The 25859-nt window shown below is 39.2% G+C and overlaps 1 protein-coding gene across 1 annotated transcript in view; it reads right to left on the bottom strand.

The window, feature by feature from the left end:
* Positions 1 to 25859, bottom strand: part of LOC139311086 (stimulated by retinoic acid gene 6 protein-like) — a 49149-nt gene that overhangs the window by 15145 nt on the left and 8145 nt on the right. The window contains exons 5-10 of the mRNA XM_070935419.1: positions 23978 to 24098; positions 21077 to 21122; positions 20110 to 20235; positions 6862 to 6932; positions 5723 to 5834; positions 89 to 230 (exon numbers count right to left, since the gene is read on the bottom strand). Coding sequence (XP_070791520.1) covers positions 89 to 230; positions 5723 to 5834; positions 6862 to 6932; positions 20110 to 20235; positions 21077 to 21122; positions 23978 to 24098 — 618 coding nt within the window. The remainder of the gene's footprint in view (positions 1 to 88; positions 231 to 5722; positions 5835 to 6861; positions 6933 to 20109; positions 20236 to 21076; positions 21123 to 23977; positions 24099 to 25859) is intronic.

The raw sequence follows: 25859 nt of genomic DNA, 5'->3' as shown, positions 1-25859 counted from the left end.
CACTAGTCATTCTCTTTTTCAATGCAACTGGTACACTATACCACTCATGAAAAAGTAATGCTATAGTCACAAAATATTATGCCTTTACCTTCAAAGATATGAATAAACTCTTCAAAGCTCTGGATCCATGATTCATTTTCCGAAGCCGGAATATTTGTTCTGAAGTACTGAAGAGATGCTTTGAGCAACTTCAAAATTAAATTGACAACAATATATTCTGTCACAACAAACTGGGAGAGAAATGAAAAGATATTGATGGATTAAAAAGTCTGAAGTGAAAATTATAGGACAATATAAGATACCTGTAGGGACTCCCATTAGGTCAGAATGCATTCACAAATGACCTGTAGACCTTCACATCTATAGTAATTTAAATTGGGTGAGATCTGTTTGCTAAATCCCTCAACAGTTTAAGGTTAAATAGCAAGGTAGGAATTTGCTGGAGATTTGATATATAGATTAAATAGAGATATAATGTAGAGATATAGATATAGATATAGATATAGATATAGATATAGATATAGATATAGATATATAGATATAGATCTTTATCTTTATTTAAATTTATATACCGCCCTTCTCCCTGAGGACTCAGGGCGGTGTACAGCCAGAATTAAAACACATGAAATACAAATATTAAAAACAATTAAAATATATATAAATTGGCCCAAAATTAAAAATACAAACCAATTAAAACATTTAAAATTTCTTCTTAAGCCAGCCCGGCTTGCTGGAAAAAGTGGGTTTTAAGGGCACGGCGGAAGGCGCTAAGGTCTTGGATTCTCCTTATCTCTGGGGGCAACTGATTCCAGAGGGTAGGTGCCCCCACAGAGAAGGCCCTCCCCCTGGGGGTCCCCAGCCTGCATTGATTGGCTGATGGCACCCTGAGGAGGCCCTCTCTGTGGGAGCGCACGGGACGATGAGAGGTCGTTGGTAGCAGCAGGCAGTCTCGAAGATAGCTAGGCCCGATGCCATGGAGCGCTTTAAAGGTGATAACCAGCACCTTGAAGCGCACCCGGAAGACCACTGGGAGCCAGTGCAGCACGCGCAGGAGCGGTGTTACATGGGAGCGCCATGCTGCTCCCATCACTACCCGCGCTGCTGCATTCTGGACCAGTTGGAGCCTCCGGGTGCTCTTCAAGGGGAGCCCCATGTAGAGAGCGTTGCAGTAGTCAAGGCGAGAGGTGACGAGGGCATGAGTGACTGTGCACAGGGAATCCCGATCAAGAAAGGGCCGCAACTGGCGAATCAGGCGAACCTGACAAAAGGTCCCCCTGGTTACAGCTGTCAGATGTTCCTCCAAGGACAGCTGCCTATCCAGGAGGACTCCCAGATTGCGAGCCCCTTCTGTGGGGGCCAAAGACTCTCCCCCAATAGTCAGTGATGGAGTCAACTGACTATATCGGGATGCCGGGAGCCACAGCCACTCAGTCTTGGAAGGGTTGAGCTTGAGCCTGTTCCTCCCCATCCAGATCCGCACAGCCTCCAGGCACTGGGACATCACTTCAAGGGCATCATTGGGGTGGCCTGGGGTGGAGATGTACAGCTGGGTGTCATCAGCGTACTGGTGGTATCTCACCCCAAAGCCATGGATGATCTCGCCCAGCGGCTTTACATAAATGTTGAACAGAAGGGGCGAGAGGACCGATCCCTGCGGCACTCCACAGATAAGAGGCCTCAAGGTCGACCTCTGCCCCCCTGCCAACACAAACTGCGACCGGTCGGAGAGAAAGGAGGAGAACCACCGCAACACGGTGCCTCCCACCCCCAACTCTTCCAGCCGGTGCAGCATGATACCATGGTTGATGGTATCAAAAGCCGCTGAGAGATCTAACAGGACCAGAACAGAGGAGCAACCCCTGTCCCGAGCCCTCCAGAGATCATCAACCAACGCGACCAATGCCGTTTCCGTGCTGTGCCCAGACCTGAAACCTGACTGGAACGGATCTAGATAAGATGTTTCCTCCAGGAATTGTGGGAACTGTCGCGCGACCACACTCTCAACAACCTTCGCCATAAAGCCTCACCACCGCCTCTTTCAAGGCAGCAGGAAAGTGGCCCTCACTCAGCAAAGCGTTGATAACACCCTGGAGCCAGCCTCGTGTAACCTCCCGGGAAGCCAGTACCAACCAGGAGGGACACGGGTCCAGTAAACATGTGGCCGCACTAAGTCTCCCCAAAATCCTGTCCACATCATCGGGAGTCACAGTATCAAACTCCTCCCAGATAACATTCTCAAGACTATTCCTCGTCACTCTGCCCTGATCTACCCAGTCAGAGTCCAAATCCCGCCGGATCTGAGCGATTTTGTCATAAAGGTATTGTCCAAAATCCTCCGCCCTGCCTTCCAAGGGATCCTCCCGCACTCCCGGATGGAGCAGGGAGCGGGTCACCCTAAACAGGGCGGCCGGACGATTCCCTGATGACGCAATAGAGGCGGAAAAGTAATTAAACTTTGCCGTCTTTATCTCCACTAGGTAGGTCTTAATATGCGACCTTACCAGTGTTTGATCAGACTCAGCGAGACTGGCCCTCCAACCGCTCTCCAGGCGTCTTTTCTGGCACTTCATTTCCCTCAGCTCCTCGGTGAACCAAGGAGCCGCACGGGATCGGCACCGGGTCAGAGGTCGCAAAGGTACGACTCGGTCCAAGGCCCGACCAGCCGCCCGATCCCAGGCGGCTACCAGGTCCTCGGCCGAGTCATGTGCTAGAACCTCAGGAAATGGCCCAAGCTCCATCTGGAACCTCTCAGGATCCATCAGGCGCCTGGGGCGGATCCATCTAATTGGATCCACCTCCCTGCGGCGGGGGGCAGCGGTTCGAAGATCCAGGCGAAGGAGTGAGTGGTCTGTCCATGACAAGGGTTCCATATCTATATCCCCAATAACAAGACCACTCAACCACTGGCCAGAGACAAAAATCAGGTCCAGAGTGTGACCTCCCCTGTGAGTAGGGCCATGAACTAACTGGGTCAGGTCCATGGCCGTCATGGAAGCCATGAACTCCCGAGCCACCTCAGACGTTTCACCAGCGGATGGCAAGTTGAAATCACCCATGACTAAAAGCCTGGGTGTATCTACTGCCACAGTGGCTATCACGTCGAGTAGCTCAGGTAGGGCTGTTGCCACGCGGCAGGGAGCCAGGTACGTAAGCAACAAGCCCATCTGAACCCCATGACCCCACCTCACAAGGAGGGACTCACATCCGGCTATCTGAGGCACAGTGGTCTCCCTCGGACCCAGATCCTCGTTAATAATAACCGCCACCCCCCCGCCCCTCCCCTGGGCCCTCGGCTGATGGAATGCTCTGAAGCCTGGTGGGCACATTTCGACCAGAGGGACGCCGCCCTCCGGGCCCAACCAGGTCTCCGTAATACCCGCCAGGTCCGCTCCTCCCTCTTGAATAAGATCGTGAATGAGGGGGGCCTTATTTACCACGGACCTGGCGTTGCACAGCATCAGCCGAAGGCCCAGATCCTGATTATCTAAGCCATCTAGTGTCCGAGCGGAGCCTTGGGGACCGGGGCAAGCAATTGCTCTCAGATATAGAGATAGAGATAGAGATAGAGATAGAGATAGAGATAGAGATAGAGATAGAGATAGAGATAGAGATAGAGATATATATATTCCTCCCAGAAGCACAGATTCATTATGGGCAAAGAAAGAAATAGATCTAATATTATATAAAATCTAATATATTGTAATATAGATCCTCCACCCGTATTTCCCTGATCACAGGAAGGGATCCAACCTTGCAGACTTCTAAAAGTAATGAGTTGATATAGTGTCATCAGTCTTGATTTTAGTTTGTATTTGTTCAGGGCAATTCATGCAAAGTTAGTTTCTTCTCTGGGTTCACCAATCATCATTTTAGATGGAATTTCTTTTGCTGATTAAGAGAAAATGTTCCTTTGTTCATACTTCCCTTCTTGAAGCCTAATCCTTTCTTCAACTCTAATGCTTATTTTTATAAATAAGCATTTGTAAACACTAGTTTACAAAGATATTTTTGGTGCTAATTTTTCTTGTACATGTCATGAGACCTATGTCTCTCTAGGTACTGTCATTCTGCCCTTCTGGTCCACAATTAGCAGAGGGATTTTTCCCTTTGCCTTATTTCTACCATATAACCTGACCAAGGACAGGAAAAGATGTGGCAACATGAGCTAATTGAGGATCATAATTACTGCATCTCGTCAGAATATCCTGGCTGGTAGGCAGGCAGAATCTTTATATAGGAATTGTTTCTGTGCTACTTCAAGTACAGTAAATAATTTGGCTTTGTTGTGTTCACATAGCTTATATTAATACAAGATATAACATTAAGATACAATATATTTTTTGTCTTAACAGTTATATAAAGCCAACCAACTGTGATTATCAATACAAGAACTATGGTTATTCAGCAAAGCACATTTAAAACAAATGTTGTCTGGCTTGATGGATGAACTTAAATCTGTGACAAATAGCATTGCACATGACTACTACAATCCTAGATTAAAGCTATGTGAGAATTTATCTAGAAACTAATTTATAATTGATTTTTCCTTTAATAAATAACATTCTTCTATTTCCAGGAATTCATCCTCTTGCCTTTAAAAATATTCACATATATACAAGCTATTTTAAAGCCTAATTGGCGAGAGGGAATTAAATTGCATGTGAGTGTGTCTCAAATACATGTTTCGAAGAGCACATGAAGGTGTTGAGGGCCCTGTCCCCTAAGACTCTGGCCCCATCAGCTGTTGGTGCAGGTCCCATTGTATTCTCCCAGAATCAGTTAAGCCCTTGAGTCAAAATAGGTACAATTCATATGAATAACATATACAGTAGCTTCACTTGGAAAGAACAAGAGGAGAGACTATAGTTGTTGTGACTCCGACCCCCGAGCCTGTCCTAATAGAGGAAGAGGACTCAGAAGGTGAGGGAGAGGATTTGGCAAGGCCTCCCTCTCCAGGACCCTCCTCTCTGGCAATGCCTCTGGTTTCCTCCAAAGGCCAAGAGATATGCCAGGAGCAAGGCACATTGGAGCAGCCGCAGATAGAGAGCGAGGGGGATGAGTTTTGGCTGGATCCCAGATAGCGTCGGAAGGATAAGCGCACGCAGCAGAGAAAGAGGCATGGGCGGGCCAGAGATTGAGTTGAGTCACTGGACCACACCCCACAAGGGATAAAAGGGGGTGTGTCGGCTATTCAGGCCTTGTGACGGACAAATTGAAAAGCTCGGAAGTTATATCGTGTTTCTAGAACCCTGTTAGAATCTCTTTTTGGACTTCTTCGGACTGGATATTGACAATTCTTTGCTTTGTGGAATTAAGTTGGTATATCGGACTGAAGAGAAAAAACCTCCCTTAGTGAGTAAAATCTCTTGGCAGGCAGTTCATGGTTCGCTGCCAAGACTGTTATCTTAAAGGAATTCCTGACTGTTTGAGTCATTAACTCCTGGCTATCTGTTTGTGTGTGTGCGTGCGATGGGGACAGAACAATAGTATAGTATTCTCATATGCCTATATTATCGACTACTTGGAATAATTTAAATATTAGAATTTTGCTCACCATGCAAAATATAGCATGCACTACACTTAGCTTCAATGATCAATGCCTGTTCTTTGGACTACAGATAACCGCTGATCCCCAGAATCCTTTCAGTTCAAAGATGATTTGATTGGACCAAAAGCAGCAGTGACTTCCTTGCTGAAAGCATCATGCACTGCCTTGCCTTACCATGTAAAGACATAGGAACATAACGATAATTGTGCTGATTATTCTGCTGGGGAATTTAAAGTAGGGGTCCCATTGATATAACTTTCTCTGAAACCAGTTTTTCTGGGGATTCCTGTTGGTAGATAAAAATATAGGGGTGTTAGGTAACAAAAAATAATCAGGTCATTCTCCAAAGCTGCTTTACATGTGATAGAAGAAAGCCCATTTCCTTTCTTTCTCTGAATTTGAAACTCTCATTATTACTTTGTTTACTTCTATGAACAGAATCCTTATTGTGAGGGCCTTTATCCCTCTATGTGGCTGAATTGTAGATTATAAGAATATATGAATGATAACAAAAACGATGACAGGATATGGGAGATCAATGCTCTTTCTCCCCCCACCTCCAAACTACTTTTGCACAGTTATCTCCATTTGTGAACTTCCCTCCCAGCTTCCCACAAGCAAAGTCAATGAGGAAGCTGGTAGGGAAGATTGCAGGTTGATCTGGTAAGTAACTCACATCCTCCCCTTCACAGGCCACTCCTACATATTCACCAACAAAAGCCACCCCACTTACTTGTTGCTGGTCTAATTTTGGTCCATTTTGGACTCACTTAATAACCTCATTTAATGCTGGCAATGGGGAATGCTGGATTGTTGTTGCTAAGCTATGTAATCACATGATTTCATGCTTTACAACCATATGACTCAGTGATGATGATTTCAGTCCCAATTACTGACATTAATTGAGGACTACCTATAAAAAGCGTTGTCAAAATATTTCTCTCTTCATCAGAATGTCACCAAGAATCAAAGCATCAAGACATGTCACTTTGTCAGCAAGATACTATGTGTTTTACTGAGGGTCCCAAGGGCTCAAAGGTTAACATGTTTATTCTAGGGTAAACATTTCAGTAGTATAGTCCATAATCTCACAGTCATATATGCATCTGATGGCTATACTCAGTCAAACCTTAAGTCATGGTTAACCACTAGGGATTCATGAGATTCCAGATGCTTTTCAGCTAATCTTATCATTTTATGGAATGTGAGCTCATATTAGGATTTTGCTCATATTAGTATTAGCCTAGTACCTGACACTGAAAAAAAAGAAAAAAGAATTATCAGAATACATCAAAGAAAAAATGCCTCCTCACCCAAGCACAGGCTTTCTCAGCAACTGCTGAACATACTGCAACTGGTGCTCTTCCGTAAAAGAATTTTTCTCCTGTATTGAAAATAAAATGTTTTTACAAACCAGGAATTACAAACCTAGTATATGTGCATATATGTCTGTGTTTATTTTTAGGGACTAAAAAAACCAAATTGGACACATAATATTAACCTAAGTTTATTTCTGCTTCTGCATATAATAGACAAAGAGCATGGTTACACCACTGCAAATAATGCAATGTGCCTGGTTGAATTGATATATTCAGAGCACATCAAGTGACTTAACACACTTCTTATGCTTTTAACTGAGACCTTAGGAAAGTGTCATGGAAGTAGACCTTAAAACAAAAGCCAAGATGGCAGCAATGGAAATCAAGGACAGGATGAATGGAGATTTTTTAAGAACCCACAGGCTTCTGGATGTGATAATATCATCTAATAAAAACATTGGAATGGATAATACTGGATTATAACTGTGTGAGGCCTTGCAATAACTGGTGTCTCATCTTTTCTGCTGCTTCACAGTATTTGCTACCATCTGTGTTATGCCCATCTGTTTAGGGCATTGTTGAAAGAAAGCAGAAGGTGAACATTTTGGATATCCTTGCAAATACTATAGTATAATAAAATACACATGCTGGACTTACTTCAATGTCTCCAATTGTACAAGAGGAGTCATGTTTTTCCAGGGGAGTCTTAAAGTACCTTCGTTGCTGTAATGCCAAAGAGAGGTTATTATACATACTGTAGTCCAGAAGAAAGCTTTCCTTAGTTTGGGAAATGTCAGCAGCTAATTGGTCATTCCCCAGGAACCATTTGCCCTATTTCTCTAAACTATTTACTTCACTCTGAATTTCGATATCATTTACGAGTAGTCTTTGCTTCGCAATTACTTATTTAGCAACTGTTCAGAATTATGACAGCACTGAACAAATGAGACGATTGGCCATCAAACTTGTGGCCATCACAGTATCCTCACAGTCATGTGATCACGATTCAGGTGCTTGGCAACTTGCTCTCAAGATGCACTGCAACATCCTGTGGTCACGTAATTGCATTTGTGACCTTCGCTGTTGGCTTTCAAAAGCAAAGCCCATGGGGATGCTAGCAGATCACAAATGGCAAATATTCAGTCCCAATTACTGTCGGTAAGTGAGGACTACTTGTAGTTTCTATGGGAGTGTATGTTTGGCATGTTGGTATCTCAACAATCTAATGTTCTCTGACAGTAACCTTATTGTTCTCTGTGTTTATTTGATGAGATTGTTCCAGCTTAGGTGGCAGTCATCAGCCATTATTAATAGGAGTAAGCTCAAGGAGAAGAACTGGAGTTTTAACCAGTAATTTAACATTAACCTAACTTCAATTTTGGGCATCCCAATTTCTAACCTAAGAAGGGCATTGGCAGTACTTCAGGGTGCAGCAAGACGAATCCTCAAAAATTCAGTCTGGTGTGCCTCAAGATAGTTTTTCTCATCATAGAGCCTCAACATTAAGATCAGTGTTATAACCTGGAACAATTTCAGAGTAGCTGGAATTAATCAATCTTTGCTCTGAGGAATTAGATGAAAGTCTCCCAAAAGAAAAGGATTAATTTCACAGGAAGAGATTATTAACATTAGCTGAGCAGGCAACACTGTTGAGTGCAAAATGTGCACTGATTGTAGGAGATGACCAGAATGTGCCCAAGAAAAGAAGGGTCAAATGCATAATTGGTCTCAAGTCCTTCGTGCCCACGAGAGATCTAAGTCTACCACACCCTGAAGTCCATTGATTCTTATTGTATGATTTCCCCAGACGCTTCCCCAGTTAGCTCTCCAGATGTCAGCAGTTCCAGGCATGTCCAGAGGGAAGTTGGTTAATGGCTCCAAGCAGCCATCTGAGAAGGATTTGGCACAGACACAGCTTCAGCAGGACAGCCCAGAGGCTTCCAGTAGAGAAAGCATGCAGCTGGAACCAGTCAGTGATGAGGAAGAGGAACTGTCTACTGCACCTGATCCAAGAACACATAGGGCAGAGAAAAGGCAGGAGCGGAGAAGGTCAGCCAGATTACTTGTGATGAGAAAGCCTCACCCTTCTTTTTTTTTTTCCCCAATTTTTTTTTATTTTTTTAAACATAAAACATAAAATACATAGTTTTAGAGCAAGGGTTTGGTCCAGCATAAAATGAGTACAATTATTCACATTCCCTCAATCAATTTTGTTCCAAATTTTATCCATTTACATCTTTAAAAAAGAAAGAAAAAAGAAAAAAATCTTATTCTAAACATTTATCATTCTACTATTACACCCAAAATTCTAAACAATAAACACTGTTCTAAATCTTTATCATTTTAACAATATTTCATATATATTCCTCAATCCTAAAACCCATTACCTCAAATCTATATTTTACTTCTCTTAAATGACATCTAATATCCATAATCTTGACAAAAAGTATTTTCCTCCTCTCTTAAAGTCATTTCATAAACAATCAACATTTCCTTCTATAGTTTGTTACTTCCACAATACTTTATTTTATTTATTTCAAGTTTATTCTCATATTTTATTAAATCTAATTTTTAACTAGTTCATAGCTTAAATATCTATTTCCCAGCTGTATTTTCCAATACTCCTATCTGTATTTATTTAAACTGGTTCACAGTTTAACTACTATTCTCCGGTAAAATCTCTTCCACTTCCTCCTAAATTTATTTTTTAGCTGGTTCGCATCTTAATCAGCTGCTTTCCAGCAATGCTTTCCTCCACTCCTTATCTTAATTATTTTAGCTGGTTCACAATATAATTTTAACGGCACACCAACCTTCTCCTTAACTCCTCCTAAATCTATTATAAAACTAGTTCACAACTCAAGTAGTTGCCTTCCAGCAATGCTTTCCTCCACTCCTACCCCTATTTTTAACTGGTTCACAACTTTATTTCAATTGATCCCCAGGTATAGTCTCCTCCACTCCTACCTTTTTATTTTTGGCTAGTTCACAGTTTTGCTTTAACTGTTGACCAGCGTATGCTTTCCTCCACTCCTAACTCAATATTTTGGCTGGTTCACAGCTTTGCTTTAACTGTTTTCCAGCCCATGCTTTCCTCCACTCCTAACTCTTATTTTTATTTTTAACTGGTTCCCAGTTTACTTTAACTGTTCTCCAGTATGATGCTTTCCTCCACTCCTACCTTATTTGTAAAACTGGGTCACAGCTTTGCTTTCACTGATCTCCAGAGTCATGCTTTCCTCCACTCCTAAATTCATTTATTTAACTAATTCATAACATTTATCTCTTATTCAGTTGTTTAGCTCCAAATTGTTTCGGAATATGTTACCAATATTGTTTTCCAATCTATTCTCCTCCATATCTCTTACCAATTTAAGATAAAAATATATTTCAATAAATATCTTATCTCCTATTCTCTCTTAAATGTTCTCCCATTCCATGCTTATTTCTTATTTTCAGTAGAAAACATTTTGAAACACTTTAAAATCAATTTTTTATGGTTCTTAATTCTATAAATAATTCTTTTTAACATCCAACACCTTTAAAAGTAAATATTTTCTTCCAGATTATTAAATCTGTAAGCAGTGCTAGTTAAAAATTCAAAATTTAAAAAGGCATTAGAACATCCAAAAATCATGTTTTTCTTCAATCATTTATGCTCTTATTTCTTAATCAAATTGTTTATATATTTATATGAAAATAATAATAGAAAGAAAAGGAGAGAGTAATAGCAATAATAATAATAATAATTACAATAAAAGAAATACAAAAAAAATAAGGCAACACTAAAAAAGAGAAAAAAGGAAAAAGGAAGAGAATAGAAATATAACAAAAGAAGTAAAATGAATTAAAAAGAAAAGAAAGAGGGGAAAAGAAACAAAGAGAAGGATACTACAAGAAAGAAATTGAGAGAAAACATAGAGAAGAAAAAGAGAGGAAAAAAAAGTATCTCCTAGCATTATTCAACCACCCAGAAACCGTTACATTCATTTAAATCAAAATATACTGTTTTGTTGTCTTGTTACTTAATATATTCCATTATTCCTTTCTCCAGTCTTCCAAGTGTGTATCTTTTCCATTTCAATGTCATCAAAGTTATAAGTTCTACAAAGTTGATTCTGAAGCTATTCCATATATGGTATCATCATGTCCTTCTTCTATTGCCACACCCTTCTTTTATTGCCCCGTTTATTAGTTCAGTTTTCATTGTTCCATTTAATTTCTTCTTTCTAATCTTCAATAAATCCTCCAGTGAACAGATTATGTATCCTAAATCAAGTTCTCTGAGTCTTTTCCTCAAAATAGTCAAGTTTAAATAACAAGCAACAAAGTTTCTCTTTTCAAGTAGCAAGCACCCTGGAATTTAGACTTTCCCTTTTCAGCTGGCAACCATTTTATCCATCTCCGTTTGTCTTTTCCCTTTGCTTTTGAAGGCATAATTATTTCCTCTTCTCCTTCCTCTCTCCCAAACATAGTCCAATCTCCTTAATCCACCAAAAAGTAAAGAAAAAATATATCCAGATCTGTAGTCAAACATTTCCAAAAAGTCAGTAATTTATGTTTTCCACCAACAGGTCTTTTGTCTTTGTGCCCCAATACTTCTCAGCCGCTATTAAGGCTGAGGCAAACTAATTGTAATTCAGCATTTGTGGGCAGTTCCTGCCTGGGTTGATGTCCACTCACCTGGCATACAAACTCCCGGTTCTGCTCTCCGCTTCTCCACCTCTCCTCCTGAGCATTCTTGTATACCGGTTGCCACTGTCTCAGGGCAGCCGCCATGGCCGCCGTTCCACCGCCGCTGGCGCAGAGGGCAAGCCTCCAGCCCCGAGGAACCTGCCTGTTCCTCTCGGCTGTCCGAGGGTCCCTCTCTATCCCCCTGTCCCTACAGACAGACCTACCTGCGGGGGTTTAACAGACGGGGTTTTCGCGGGGCTCCGAAGAGCCCACTAATTCCCCGTCTGTATCCCCACGGCGCCAACCGGAGAAAGCCTCGCCCTTCTTGATAGGCTGCACCAGAAGATGGCTATTCAGCACAGCAGAGAGAGGAAAGTCATGCTGAGAACAACATGTTCATTTCCTAGTTGTGTGTTTTCTGGTCGTTGTGATTCTTGCCTTGCTTTGAATTGATACTGTGCCTTGACTTGGATCGTGCCTTGTGAACTCTGGACTTTTCTTGCCTCATGAACCCTCTTATATTGTGGATTTAATTTTGCGTGTTGGGTTTATTTTGATTGGGAAACTTTCAAGTGCCTTGTGGACTAATTGGCATTGTTCTGTGGACTAGCATTGGTCTCCTTGTGGCTGGACTTAATTTGAACAGTTCTGGGTTTTTGGTAAAAGGAGTTGTGAGGAAATATTAATAAACCCTCTAAACCACAGTTACGTGTGTGCATGTGAGAGAGCGGGACAGCACACTTATCTACCACCAATTTGGTTTGTTAGTAGTTCAGATTCTTGTAGAGAGCTTAAGCTTGCAATAAGCTTATATATTCACTTAACTGCCCGGACTCCTTATTTCCCGTGCTTGATATAGAACAAGTTAACAACAAGCCTATTATAGAATTTCCTGGCACATGCTTGTTATAAAATATAACTATAGATAAAGGTAAAGGTTCCCCTCCCACATATGTGCTAGTCATTCCCGACCCTAGTGGGCAGTGCTTATCTCCGCTTCAAAGCCGAAGAGCCAGCGCTGTCCGAAGACATCTCCGTGGTCATGTGCACCAAAAGTGCACGGAACACTGTTACCTTCCCACCAAAGGTGGTCCCTATTTTTCTACTTGCATTTTTTGTGTGTTTTCAAACTTCTAGGTTGGCAGAAGCTGGGACAAATAACAGGAGCTCACCCCGTTATGCGGCACTAGGGATTCGAACCGCTGAACTGCCAAGCTTCCAATCGACAAGCTCAGCATCTTAGCCACTGAGCCACCACATCCCTCAAAATATAACTATATAAATAGGTTAACACAACCATTATTCCCTTGATTATTCTAGAAATTTCCTTATTCCTACCATTTGCATACCTCCAGTGATGTTTGTAATGTAAGCATAAGATAGAAAAGCATAGAGCTATTATTGTTTAGAGAAATTAATGTAATGATCGATTATAAGATTGAGATTGTTTTATATTTCAACCGTACAATGGCAAAACTTTGCACCTACTTGTTACTGAAACACATTCTTTTGAAACTTAACCACAAACACTTCAATATTTTCTTCAAAACTATTCAACTTTTGCACTCATATGCAAAAGGCACTTCCAGGTTGAAAGGATTAGCCAGTAACATCACCATTGCCCTGGGGATGCCCAGTTCAGGACTCTTTTCATGACCCCAGCAGGAGCTGGAGTGAAGGACAACAGCTCAATCCTGCCCACAGCAGCACTCGAGCCTTGAATGCGGGCTTGCTAACCTGCCCAGTGTCCCAAACATTTGAGCTCCAACTATTCCACTGAAATTAATGTTGATCCTTACCTGCTAAATGATTACTTATTAATAGCTTATAATATTGAAAAATATTATTTATTTATTTATTTATTTATTTATTTATTTATTTATATCCTGCCTTTATTATTTTTATAAAAACTCAAGATGGTGAGCATGCCTAATACTCCTTCCTCATCCTATTTACCCTACAACAACATTGTGAGCAGAGTTGGGCTGAGAGAAAGTGACTGGCTCAGAGACACTTAGCCAGCTTTAATGCCTATATCAGATCATTAAAATATGTGAACTTCAACTCCCAGAATTTCCCAGTCAGCATGAGAAACACTGATCTAGAAGGCTGGGAAAACTGTCAAGAATTGGGGAATATGGTTAATCTTAGAAGATATTATGATATCTGATTATGGAAGTCAGCTATTAAATCTTCCAAAAATGTGGAAGTTTTTGACCAAATTTGATCATTTTTATCCTTAAAATACTGATTTTAGGCAGGAGAAATTTTAGTTATTCTACCTTTAATTAGTTTAATGATAACTGGTAATTAACCACAACTCTACTTCTCTAGACAGTTAATAAACCTATATAAAGCCAGAAAACCATAATAATATTAATTAAAAACAATGAAACTGTCATAAGTAAATGCCTTATTCTATAACAAGAGATATGTATATATGTACAGGATATTAAGAGTTAATTTATTCCTCCTCCTTTAATGTATTCATGTGTAATCACCCCCTTCCTTGACTCCTCCCCTTTGATATAAATAGAGAGAGCATTCACCTCACGTTTGCTTCTCACTGTAAATCTGACAGAATAAGTAGAATGCCTATTATGAATAAACTCTCCTTTAACTGAAGAAATTGCTTCTGAATTCATCATTGAGTCTGATCCTCAAAATATCATAACAAACTGGTAGCAGTCGATGGTTGAACTGACTCAATAAAATCCAACATGCCTAAGAAAGAAAACCTCAAGAATAAAAAAGAAAGACCCAATACCAGGGCAAATGATAAAGAAACAAAAACAGATCAAGAAATGGTCGACGAACCAATAAATACAACAATCAAAGAATCTGAAGATAATACCACAGACATCGAAGAAACAGCAGATGAAACCGACAACCAAGAAGAAAACGAAATAAAAGACAAAGACCTCAGATCGGAGATACTGAGGCTAATAAAAAGTAAAAAAGATGACCACAAATTCATCGCGGAACTCCGAGACTTCTTGGAAGAAAACGGAGCAGCGAGAGAAAAAGAAATTGAAAAAGCCAAACCCGAAAATACAAAAATGGTGAGCGAACCTACAACGAAAGAAAAAATAACCAGAAGCAAGACCAGAGGTCCCGCTCAAAATTTTGAAAGGCAGCCATCTTCTCTTCAACCGGCCACAGAAATGAACACAGCTGAACCAATCAGAATGCACCATTCAAAAACTCTGGCGTGAAAAAACACAAAAAATAGCAAAAAATATATTTATTCTTCTGAAGAGTCAGAAACAGATACAGAAGAATCATCCACCGAACAAGAAATCGAAACACCCATGAGAAAAATATTTAAAACATTTGGCACAAGTCTAACAATTTCAAAAGAATCAATAAAAGCCGATAATGCAAAAATACAAAAGAGACGAAGAAATAAACAAACACCTCAAAGCCTGCACGACTCGATCCGGACAACGATGATGACGACGCCTGAACCCAGAGGGCCCTGCGAAATTTCCCCCACACCACAAACGATCCAAAGAACAAAATACCCCAAGCAAGAAAGCTCCAAAGAAAAGAGACGAACCACAGATGCCAGCAGAACACCCAAGATCGAGCCGGAGACCGAATCATCAGAAGGAGAGCACTACAAGGGAGCTACAGCAAAGAGAACCTCTCCCAGTGGCTTCAGCAGAGAAATGACCAACGCGCATGCGCAGATGAACACAGAGAACTACAATGAACTTTATGAAGAAGGAGAACCTTTCAAGCTCATCAGCAGAATACCCACACCATTCTGCAATTTTCAACATCTACAAGACCATGGACTACCCACAGTTGTAAGTAGTGGGAATAGTAATATTGGGAATCTACCTAGTGATTTCCCAAAACTTAGAATTGATGGCATCAATTTACAGGAGTGGTGTCAACAAATTCAGATTGTCTTTATGAAAGAAAATTTATTATTTTTTATAACCAATCCTCCCAAAAGACCTTGGACTCTAAAAATAGACTGCCTGCATCACAGAGCATTCTATTTAATAATTTCTAGCATATCACCTGCCATGTACTACAGTATTAAGCATAATCTTACTGTTTCGGAAATAATTCAATGCATGTTTAAATTATTTCATAGTGAAAGTGTAGCAACAACCACTAGAATGTCTAAAGATTTCTTTTCAGCCAAATTAAGATCTGGAACCACCATAAGTGAACATTTAATATCCTTAAACAAAACCAGAGCAGAATTACATCTAAGAGGAGAAATAATATCAGAACAGACAATGAAAAGCGTTATCCTTAACTCATTAGATTCATCATGGGATAACTACATATCACATTTAGACTCAATCAATCTAGGATACTTATCCATAGAAAGTCTGTCAAATAAGTTAATAGCTGAAGATAATTTGAGGAAAAGTAGATACAATGCATACACAGAACACAGACAGGCAAAAAGAGTAGCCTTCCAAGAGAATCACCAAAAAACAATTGAATGTTACAATTGTGGATCCAGAAAACACTCTAAGGGAGATTGCCCCATGTTTTATAGGGAAAGACAAAACCGTGATTATAGGGGAAGATATCAAGACAGGCAATCATCTATTGATAGATACAGATATAGAGACTCCCCAAACTACAGAGAACGCAGAAAGGATAGGGATAATTCAAGGGACAGAAAATCAGGATCATTAAATGGATTAGATAAACATAACGATGTCATCACACAAAAATCAAAAAACAATACTTGGCTCATAGATTCAGGGGCGACTAATCACACAACAAATAACAAGAAAATACTGTCTTCATTCACAAATGATAAATTTATGATAAGAGTAGCCAATCAAGAAAATGTTCAAGTCATAGGGAAAGGAGATGTAAATATACCTGGTTTAGGTAAAGTAGAGGGGGTATTGTTGATACCAGAAATATCACATAACATACTTAGTGCAGTGAAATTAAGCCAAGATTTCAACATAAATATAATCTTCTCTGGGGGAAAAGCAATACTAGAAAAGGATGGGACTAAATTGAATAGTGTAATTATCGAAGGGGGCCTACCCTTCCTTGTAACAGAAGATAAATGGTTGCATAACATCAATACAAACACTGATGACGACATTAACATAGACAGTGAACATAGTAACAACAATGACAATGAAGAACCCAATACACACTGTAACCACAAAGACACACCCACTAATGATACACACAATAACAAAAGGCCCAATATAGGCAAACCAATTCATGATGAATGCGCACACATGATGCATAGAAAATTGGGACATGCAAGTTTCCCTGTAATACAAAAAATGATTGAACATGCTGATGGCGTCAAAATAAAGGATTGTAAAAACTATTTGGAATGCTCAGTATGTAAATCCTCAAAACTCAGAACAAACCCAAAACCAAAGAGGGCAACAAGGACCTCTAACCAAATTTTTGATCTGGTACATATGGATCTGGTTGGTCCATTAACACCATCCATCACTTACAAAAAAAGATATTTCCTAACTATTGTAGACGACTATAGCCGTTATGGATTTGTTTATACTTTAAAACACAAAGATGAAACTTTCCAAAAATTCAAAGAATTTTACAAACGTGTAGAAACACAACACAATATCAAAATAAAACAAATCATGACAGATAGGGGATCCGAATTCATGTCAAAAGAATTCTCACAATGGTTAAAAGACAAAGGAATGCTACACTTCACGACTAGCCCATTTTCTGCTTTTCAGAATGGTACAGCAGAACGAAAGAACTCGACACTGCAAACCATGATTAGATGTACATTAGAAGATGCTGGTTTAGGAAAACAATTCTGGTCAGAAGCATTACTATATTCAAACTATACCCAAAATAGGACCTGGTCTAGCATCCTAAATAAAACACCATACGAAGTAATGTACAATAGGAAACCAAAAATATCACACATGCACATATTTGGAGTTACAGCAGACGTACACATACCAAAACAATTAAGACGTAAGGGAGATAATGTATCCAGAAGGCTCAGATTCATGGGATACGAAACAGGCACAAAAGGATATAGATTCATTGACAGTAATAACAAATTCATAGTCTCAAGAACAGCAGTGTTTCATGAACAGGCCAACTGGTCTAAGATACATCTTAACGAGATAATCCAAAATACAAAACCCAACATTAAACAACAAGACAGAATAGAAAGAGAGAAACATGAACATAACTCACATGATGACAAAAACAAAACATGGACAGGTAACCATACCAGGATAAAAACAGATTCATTAACCAAAAAGGAAGCAAGGTATCTACACGATAATGAGAGCATTCCAATAAGAACAATAAGGTGTAACAGAAAACAATTACCTAATAAGTATAAGGATTATATAATGTGTGTGAATGACGAAACACCAACACCTAACACATACGAGGAAGTGTTAAAACTTTCCATGGATGAAAGAGAAAAATGGGAATTAGCCATAACAAAAGAAATGAACAGCTTGCGTGAATTAGGTGTATTTACACCAGTCCCTGCCCCTAAGAACAAGACAATTATAGGCACCAGGTGGATATTCAAAATCAAAGATCTAGAAGAGGGTAATAAACTATATAAAGCTAGATTAGTCGTACAAGGTTATGCTCAAAAATATCCTGAGGATTACACTGACACATACTCTCCCACTGTAAGAACTGAAAGTGTTAAGACAGCTTTAGTCATAGCGGCTATACTCAATCTTGATGTCTTTCAATATGATGTGCAGACTGCATACTTACATGCAAAGCTCGACAAAGAGATATATGTAAAGGCACCTCATAGTCAATGTACAAATAGAAATGAGACCTGGTTACTTAACAAAAGCTTGTACGGATTAAAACAATCTGGCAAGCGTTGGTATGAATGTCTAGTCAGCGTGCTTAAAAATATGAATTTCAAAGCCACAACTGCAGACAATTGCTTTTTTGTTAGAAAGGAAGGTGAATCATTAGAATTTGTGTTAATCTATGTGGATGATATTTTGTATATAGGCAAACATAAAGAAAAGAAAGACTTATTTGTATCCAAGCTAAGTGAACATTTCTCTTTAAAGTCGCTAGGAAGGGTAAACAAATACCTTGGAGTTCAAATCAATAAGACAAGAAAGGGATTCAAACTATCCCAGAGAGATAAAATTATAGAACTTCTGGAAAAATGCAATTTAAGAGATGCCAAGCCTTGCGATACTCCTATGCAGACTGATTTTCTAAGGAATATGGATGAATCTTCACCTGAGTTCGAGAACAATACATTGTATAGATCAATTATTGGTTCTCTCTTGTATATATCTAATTGGACCAGGCCTGATATAGCTCTACCACTTAATTTATTATCTAGACATGTAAGTAAACCACTTATGTATCATTGGGAAGCAGTTAAACGAATACTAAGATATCTAAAACACAGCATAGATTTCTGCCTACTCTTAGAACCCAATAATATTAAAGAACCTATTATCACCAGTTACGCTGATGCAGATTGGGCAGGTGATATCAAATGTAGAAAGAGCACCTCAGGTTATGTATTATTTTTAAATGATTGCCCAATATTCTGGTACACTGGGAAGCAAGATTTAGTAGCGACTTCCACAACAGAGGCAGAATACGTCTGTTTATCTAAAGCCTCAAATAATTTAGTGTGGTTTAATGATTTATTATCTGATATTTGGAAAAATCCAATACTACCATTTGTCATACATGAAGATAATAAGGCAGCTATAGAAATATCAAGATCTGATGCCATTGGTCAAAGGTCCAGACATATAGATATCAAATTTAAACACGTGAGACAATTATCTCAGGATGGATTCATTAAAGCAATCCACTGCGAAACCTCAGAACAAATAGCTGATATATTAACTAAACCTTTACCTTCTAAACAACACAAATATTTGACATCAAAATTACAAGTACTATATAGTTCTGAATCCGAATGCAATCATTGTCATATGTCGAATCGGCATTTAGAGGGGGATTTGTCATAAGTAAATGCCTTATTCTATAACAAGAGATATGTATATATGTACAGGATATTAAGAGTTAATTTATTCCTCCTCCTTTAATGTATTCATGTGTAATCACCCCCTTCCTTGACTCCTCCCCTTTGATATAAATAGAGAGCGAATTCACCGCACGTTTGCTTCTCACTGTAAATCTGACAGAATAAGTAGAATGCCTATTATGAATAAACTCTCCTTTAACTGAAGAAATTGCTTCTGAATTCATCATTGAGTCTGATCCTCAAAATATCATAACAGAAACTAACAGATAGCCAAACATGTGGCTGGTGTAGTATAATCTCAATTTTCAAAGTCTTGTAGAAGCAACCATTTTTAACTGCTTTTAAATGGCCAAAATAGTGAGTAAGAAAGGGATATGATTGCCAGACATGTTCTTATTTCTTAAATCAGTAAGTCCGATTTAATATTCAGTTGATTTTGCAATTCTTTTTCTCGGTTTGTCTTTGGTATTCAATTGCGTTTAAAGAACTTTCATCTCATTGGAGTACAATCAAATAATCTAAATGAAGTTATTAAAAGAGAGGACTTCAGTGCTGCTATAAATACTCACATTTTGGTTGTATACAGATGAATTTCTCACTGCTTTCACAAATTTAAAAAGAAAGCGTCCTAGCAGAAGGAACAGGAACAGCATGGATGGCCACATCAGAATTATGTCACTGTACTTTCCCACAACCTATGCATGGAAAGCAGAATTACCAACTAAATTGCAGATGATCCACTCTTCTTCCTTCCCTATATAAATTCAACTTAATTCATGCAGTACATTAATTGTAAATGCTGAAACTTATCATGAGGTTCATACCAGAAATCTTGGGTCTTTAGGATGCAATTCAGTGACAAAGGCCTAGTTTATTCTAATCTTATAATCTAATGAAAAATATCCTGCCAGTCAGCATAGATAATAGCAAAGTGATGGACCAATGATCTGTCTTTATGTAAACTCAGCTATGGAGAACAGGTTTACATGCTGGAAGAGTATGGAGCAGCTTTGTCAAATCTGGGATCCATAGTTAGATTAAAAACTCCCATTTCTTTCAGCCAACATAAGAGAAGACATGCCACTGGTAGATGTTGGAAGTTGTAAGCCAACTCATGTAGATCCGAAGTTCTTCAATATTAGCCACTGAGGACTTGACTAATGGTTGTTTGGTATCAGGAATTCAGTCAGAATTTATGATCCCATTCATTTGATGAGTCCTGTCAAAAACTCACCTGTAGGGATAGATTTCATGACTTTCTATGATTTCTTCAGTGTTATTGCCTCCCTCAGTATACTGAATCCATTTACTTTTTGCTTGAGCACTTGCTCCTCATGCACAGAAAGCACAATAGATTTTCTATAGGCCTAACCTTAGCTTACCCCACATTTTTTTGTGCATGGTGCTCAGGGGATTTTCTTCCAGCAGCAAACCAGTAACTTGCTAAACTTTCATTAGATTGATGCACTGAACACCTTAAGTGAACCTGCAATCACCATATTAAAACAGTAATAATTGTCAAAAATATATACTTACATCATCCGCAGGACACTCTACAATGTCTAAGATTGTGATAACTGCCCTGTAAAATACATGGAGTAATTGGTTTCCTAAATTGGCAGTAGAAGCTATAGAATATATACATATATATTTATACGACTTGTTAAGCCAAATTTCTGACACACTATATTCAAATCGGATCCAACGTCAGAATCATTCATCACTTTCACACTATTTCTTTGATTTCTATATTACTGGTGAAATCTGACTGGAAAATTTCAGGAATTAACAGCTAATACAATTGGAAAGTTCTGTTTGGAAAAGGATATTCTTTCATGAATGCAGATCTTCATTGGCAATGGTAAAGCAGTGGTGAAATTCAAACTTTTTTACTACCGGTTCTGTGGGCATGGCTTGGTAGGTGTGGTGTGGCTTGGTGGGCATGGCAGGGGAAGGATACTGCAAAATCTCCATTCCCACCCCACTCCAGGGGAAGGATACTACAAAATCCCAATTCCCTCTCCATTCCTGGGGGAAGGATATTGCAAAATCTCCATTCCCACCCCACTCTGGGGCCAGCCAGAGGTGACATTTGTCGGTTCTCTGAACTACTCAAAATTTCCTCTACCGGTTTTCCAGAACCTGTCAGAACCTGCTGGATTTCACCCTGCATTAAAGGCTTCCTTAGCGGATGTTTCCAATGTAACTTTCATCTCCTAATCCCCACCACCATTAGATCTTGCTAACTTTACAGCAATGTAGAAAATAGGGAGATGCTGAAAGAGCTACAATAGTTTAGTGCTTTGATTTTCCCATGTTCTCAGAAAACTTTTTTCTTAATACATTCCATTAATTTGCTAAATTATTTACTAATATCTGAATATTTGTGTTATAATTCATATGCTTTGCATATTATCATTGCAACTATCTTGATTTTCTTATTGTCAGTATCTATTTGCTGTATTTCTTTACTTCTCCACCTAAGTTTCACACATAGGAGAACATATAAATTCATGCCATGCAGATTTGCACCTATAAATATAGATTTGGGGCACTTCCACACAACACCATTTTCAAGTCAGGAGTGTATGACTCCATGCCTTAACAACTTTTGGCAGTATGCAAAATTTTCTCTTTCTCTTTCTTTCTCTCTCTCCCTCCCTCCCTCCCTCTCTGTCTCTCTCTCTCACACACACACACACGCTTCAGTTTGTGCTACATGCACTTCTCTGACCATTTTGCAAAACAAATGAGGTACTAGGCAGGTAGCTACTAAGTGTCTTGATTACCAAGATGTCATTCTTCCTGAATACAAGTTCATACTTGAATATTGTGATGGTGATATGGCAGCATAATATTACAGTAAAGTCTTCTAATAGCTGCAACCATGGTTGTAGATGTAGAAAGTGTGACTATATGCTTGTGTATCAAAAACAGAGTAATAATAAAGACTTGCTTGAACCCAGAGATTGGAAAGTGCTTATAATATATATGCAAGAAAATTCAAACAAAAGACTCAAAAATTGAGAAATTGACTACAGAGTTCTAAATTCAGACTGCAGGACATGGGGTAAGATAAAGAGTTGCATAAATAGGAAAAGAGCCCACCCCAGTTTTGCCATATGATCTATATCATAGCCAAGCGGGAAGAAAATGAGTTTGAATGTCCAAAGAGGACCTAACTATATAGGACTAGCCCATATATTTTATGAATTATAAGTATTTAAGATGCCACTCAACTATTGATTTTACCACCCACAATGCCCCATTGCCTTCATTCTGTTTAATAGAAGGATTTCTAAGTACCGTAGCAGCAAGCTATTCACTTGACTACATCTAGAGGATCTATTCCTTCCTTCCTTCCTTCCTTCCTTCCTTCCTTCCTTCCTTCCATCCATCCATCCATCCATCCATCCATACTAAAACACACACATACACCATCTCTCTCCCTCCCTCCTGGCAACTATGTGGACAATTCCATGCAGTTTTCTTGGCAATATTTTCGTAAGTGATTTACTATAATGCTGTAGCACTGAACTAGAGTCACTTGCCCAAAATTACCCAACTGGCTCCATGGTCTAGTCCAGGAAGACTAGAATTTACGGGTTCCCTTTTTCCAGCTCAGTGCTTTTATGCCCCACCCCAAAGTGGCTCTCCTTTTCATGTTTTCTTGTTAAGTACGTATTGCAATAAATTAAGTGCTCATAACTTTGCTTCTCAAATTTAAATTGATAGTGTAGTGATTCCTTATCTTCAAGAGCAAATGGTAGGTTGGGCTATCAGAAAACCTAGAACCTCTAAGGGGTTATCTTATTTCATCCCCCACCATGAATGTTTAGTTCATAATCTGAAAGCCTTTGCCCTTTCCTGATTCCCCAGAACAGGGCAGTGTGATTCTCAGGTTTCAGGGCAGGGAAAGTAAAATGTAGATCTGGAGGTATCTAAAATACCTGTATTTTAGATACCTCCATTAAGGATTTTAGCTTTATAGCAAACAAGAAATCAGAATAGTTGCTCCATCTATTCCAGTTATTTTGCTGAGATCAAAAAAAGCTTATGCATATGTAACAACTATAAACTCAGAACAACTCTGAAGCTCACATCAAATTCTGGGATTCAGAATTGTTTATTTCAAGGTTTCCTTCCCCCTCTGATTTTTAATTTTTAGAAATTTAGTTATTGGGTTTTTTAAAAAGCTAACCTATTCTTTAATATCGCTGCTTCACAGTTTAATTGGGATTATTTCTGGAAGTTATGGAAGAATGTCCACAGTTCTACTTGCCTGAAAAGTCATGTCTAGATAATATTTTATTATGAAATTCTAGATAATATTTTTAGTATGAAATCACTTTATTGTAATTTTCCCTGTTATATCAAGAATTGATCCCCAGTCTGAGACTCACTCTCATTCATGAGACTTGTTAAAATTCTGCTTACCAAGCTGCTGTGTAAAGAAACCCCAAAATTGCTCCTACAACTTCATATTTTGTTAAAAGACAGACAAAGAAAGGGTATGAGGAGATGCCCACTTCAAAAGCCATGAGGAGGATCCAAAATACTGCAGAAGAAAAGACATTAATATATCTTTATTTTATTGTTCAGCAGTGAATGATTGAGAAACTTTTTTATAACAGTCACTGACCATCCAATATGGAACAACAAAGCACATGGCATTAACAACAGTAATAAGACAACATATTAGTTCTTTAAACTTTGCTGAATTTTATAGACTACAAAATCATTTTTGCATCATTTAGAGAAACTTATGTATTTTTGTCAGAAAATAAATATTTCAAATAAAATAAATATTCAGTGCACTTTGAGAATTTTATTAATGGGCTTATGAGGTAAAACTGGATATTTTTGTAACACTGATAACATAAAAATTATACACTGTAGTTTCAAGCCTCCAGCACCTGAAGGATAATGTCTAGCTGTTTAAGGAATATTCCTAAATCTCATCATGAGCAGTATGAGATGAGTGTTAAGTTAAGGATAAGGTTCTTATGAATTTTGGAGATATAAATTGGGCTGGTCTTAGCTATACAGGTTGGTGACTTGTGTAAACTTCTCTGGGGGAGGCGACCTGTTGCATTTGGCTTTCTGTAGCTAATATCCATCACCTTCACTTGGCATTCACCAATCCCAGCCACAAGAGCACATCTCTAAAGCAATCATCACCATTCCACTTCTGATGGAGTTCATTCAACAATTTCTTGAATGTTTGGATATTTCTCAAATTTTCATTTCTGTTTTCTTTCTTTCTAATAATTTCTTGCCCTATTAGAGCTCTGTAACACTTGAAAACTTGCACACTATTTTGTGACCCGGGGGGGGGTCCTAATTACCAGCTTCCTATAGAGTGATCATCTAGACCAGGGGTCTGCAACCTTAATCATTCAAAGAGCCATTTGAACCCCTTTCCCATGGAAAAGAAAACACCGGGAGCCACAAAACCTGGGTGGGCGTAGCCAACTCAATGTCACTCACTCCTGCCCAGTCACATGACAACCCCAGCCACACCTACCCAGGTTTTGTGGCTCCCAGTGTTTTCTGTGGGAAACCAGTATCTCTCTCTATGTGTTTCATTCTCTGTCGCTGTCTCTGACTTTCTCTCTCTCTCTCATCTCTCATCTCTCTCAAGCCAGGCGAGGAGTGACTGGAAGGGGAGGGTGAGGGGTGGGGCCAGCCAGTGATGGGTTCAGCCGATAGGGAGCCACAGCAGGGGGACAAAAGAGCCACATGTGGCTCCAGAGCCATGGGACACCCGATCTAGACTTTATTGATAGTGATCTGGTAACATGGGAATATAGTATATTGCACAAGGAGTTGGGACTCATAGACATATGCAATGGGCAGTAGCATTTAGATTCATATAATACACCAAACCATAATATGGTTTAGCTATGGCTTGATGTGATGCATAAATCCAGCTAGGATACCTATAAACCATAGCTTAACATTATATGTGAACTAGCTCAATAGGCTTCTTCAGGAAAACATGGTTAAAAACATTAGCATTGTGTGTGAGGGCAATTCTCAGCTCCAAATGTACCTGAAAGTGCCAGTGCATAGGCAGAGGAGACTAACATTATATCTTACTTCCTGTGCCTTCTGCAAATGTTCTTGATAATTTTTATAGTGTTCTAATATATGTGGACTATTTGAGAACTCCTGAGAACACCATAGACAAACAAGAAAGGCAACAAAACGACCCGCAAACAAATCAATGTAGAGTCCACATTCAAGGTGCAAATGACCAGGCTCAAATTATCCTACTTCAGACACATTATGCAAAGATCTAGCTTCTTAGAGAAGG

Source organism: Pituophis catenifer, unplaced genomic scaffold (genome assembly GCF_029215685.1).
Source record: "Pituophis catenifer annectens isolate HBS135680 unplaced genomic scaffold, rPitCat1.0.hap2 SCAF_2, whole genome shotgun sequence".
Lineage (NCBI taxonomy): Eukaryota > Metazoa > Chordata > Lepidosauria > Squamata > Colubridae > Pituophis > Pituophis catenifer.
The sequence above is the reverse complement of the archived record's forward strand: the minus strand, read 5'-3'. Positions and strand labels throughout refer to the sequence as shown.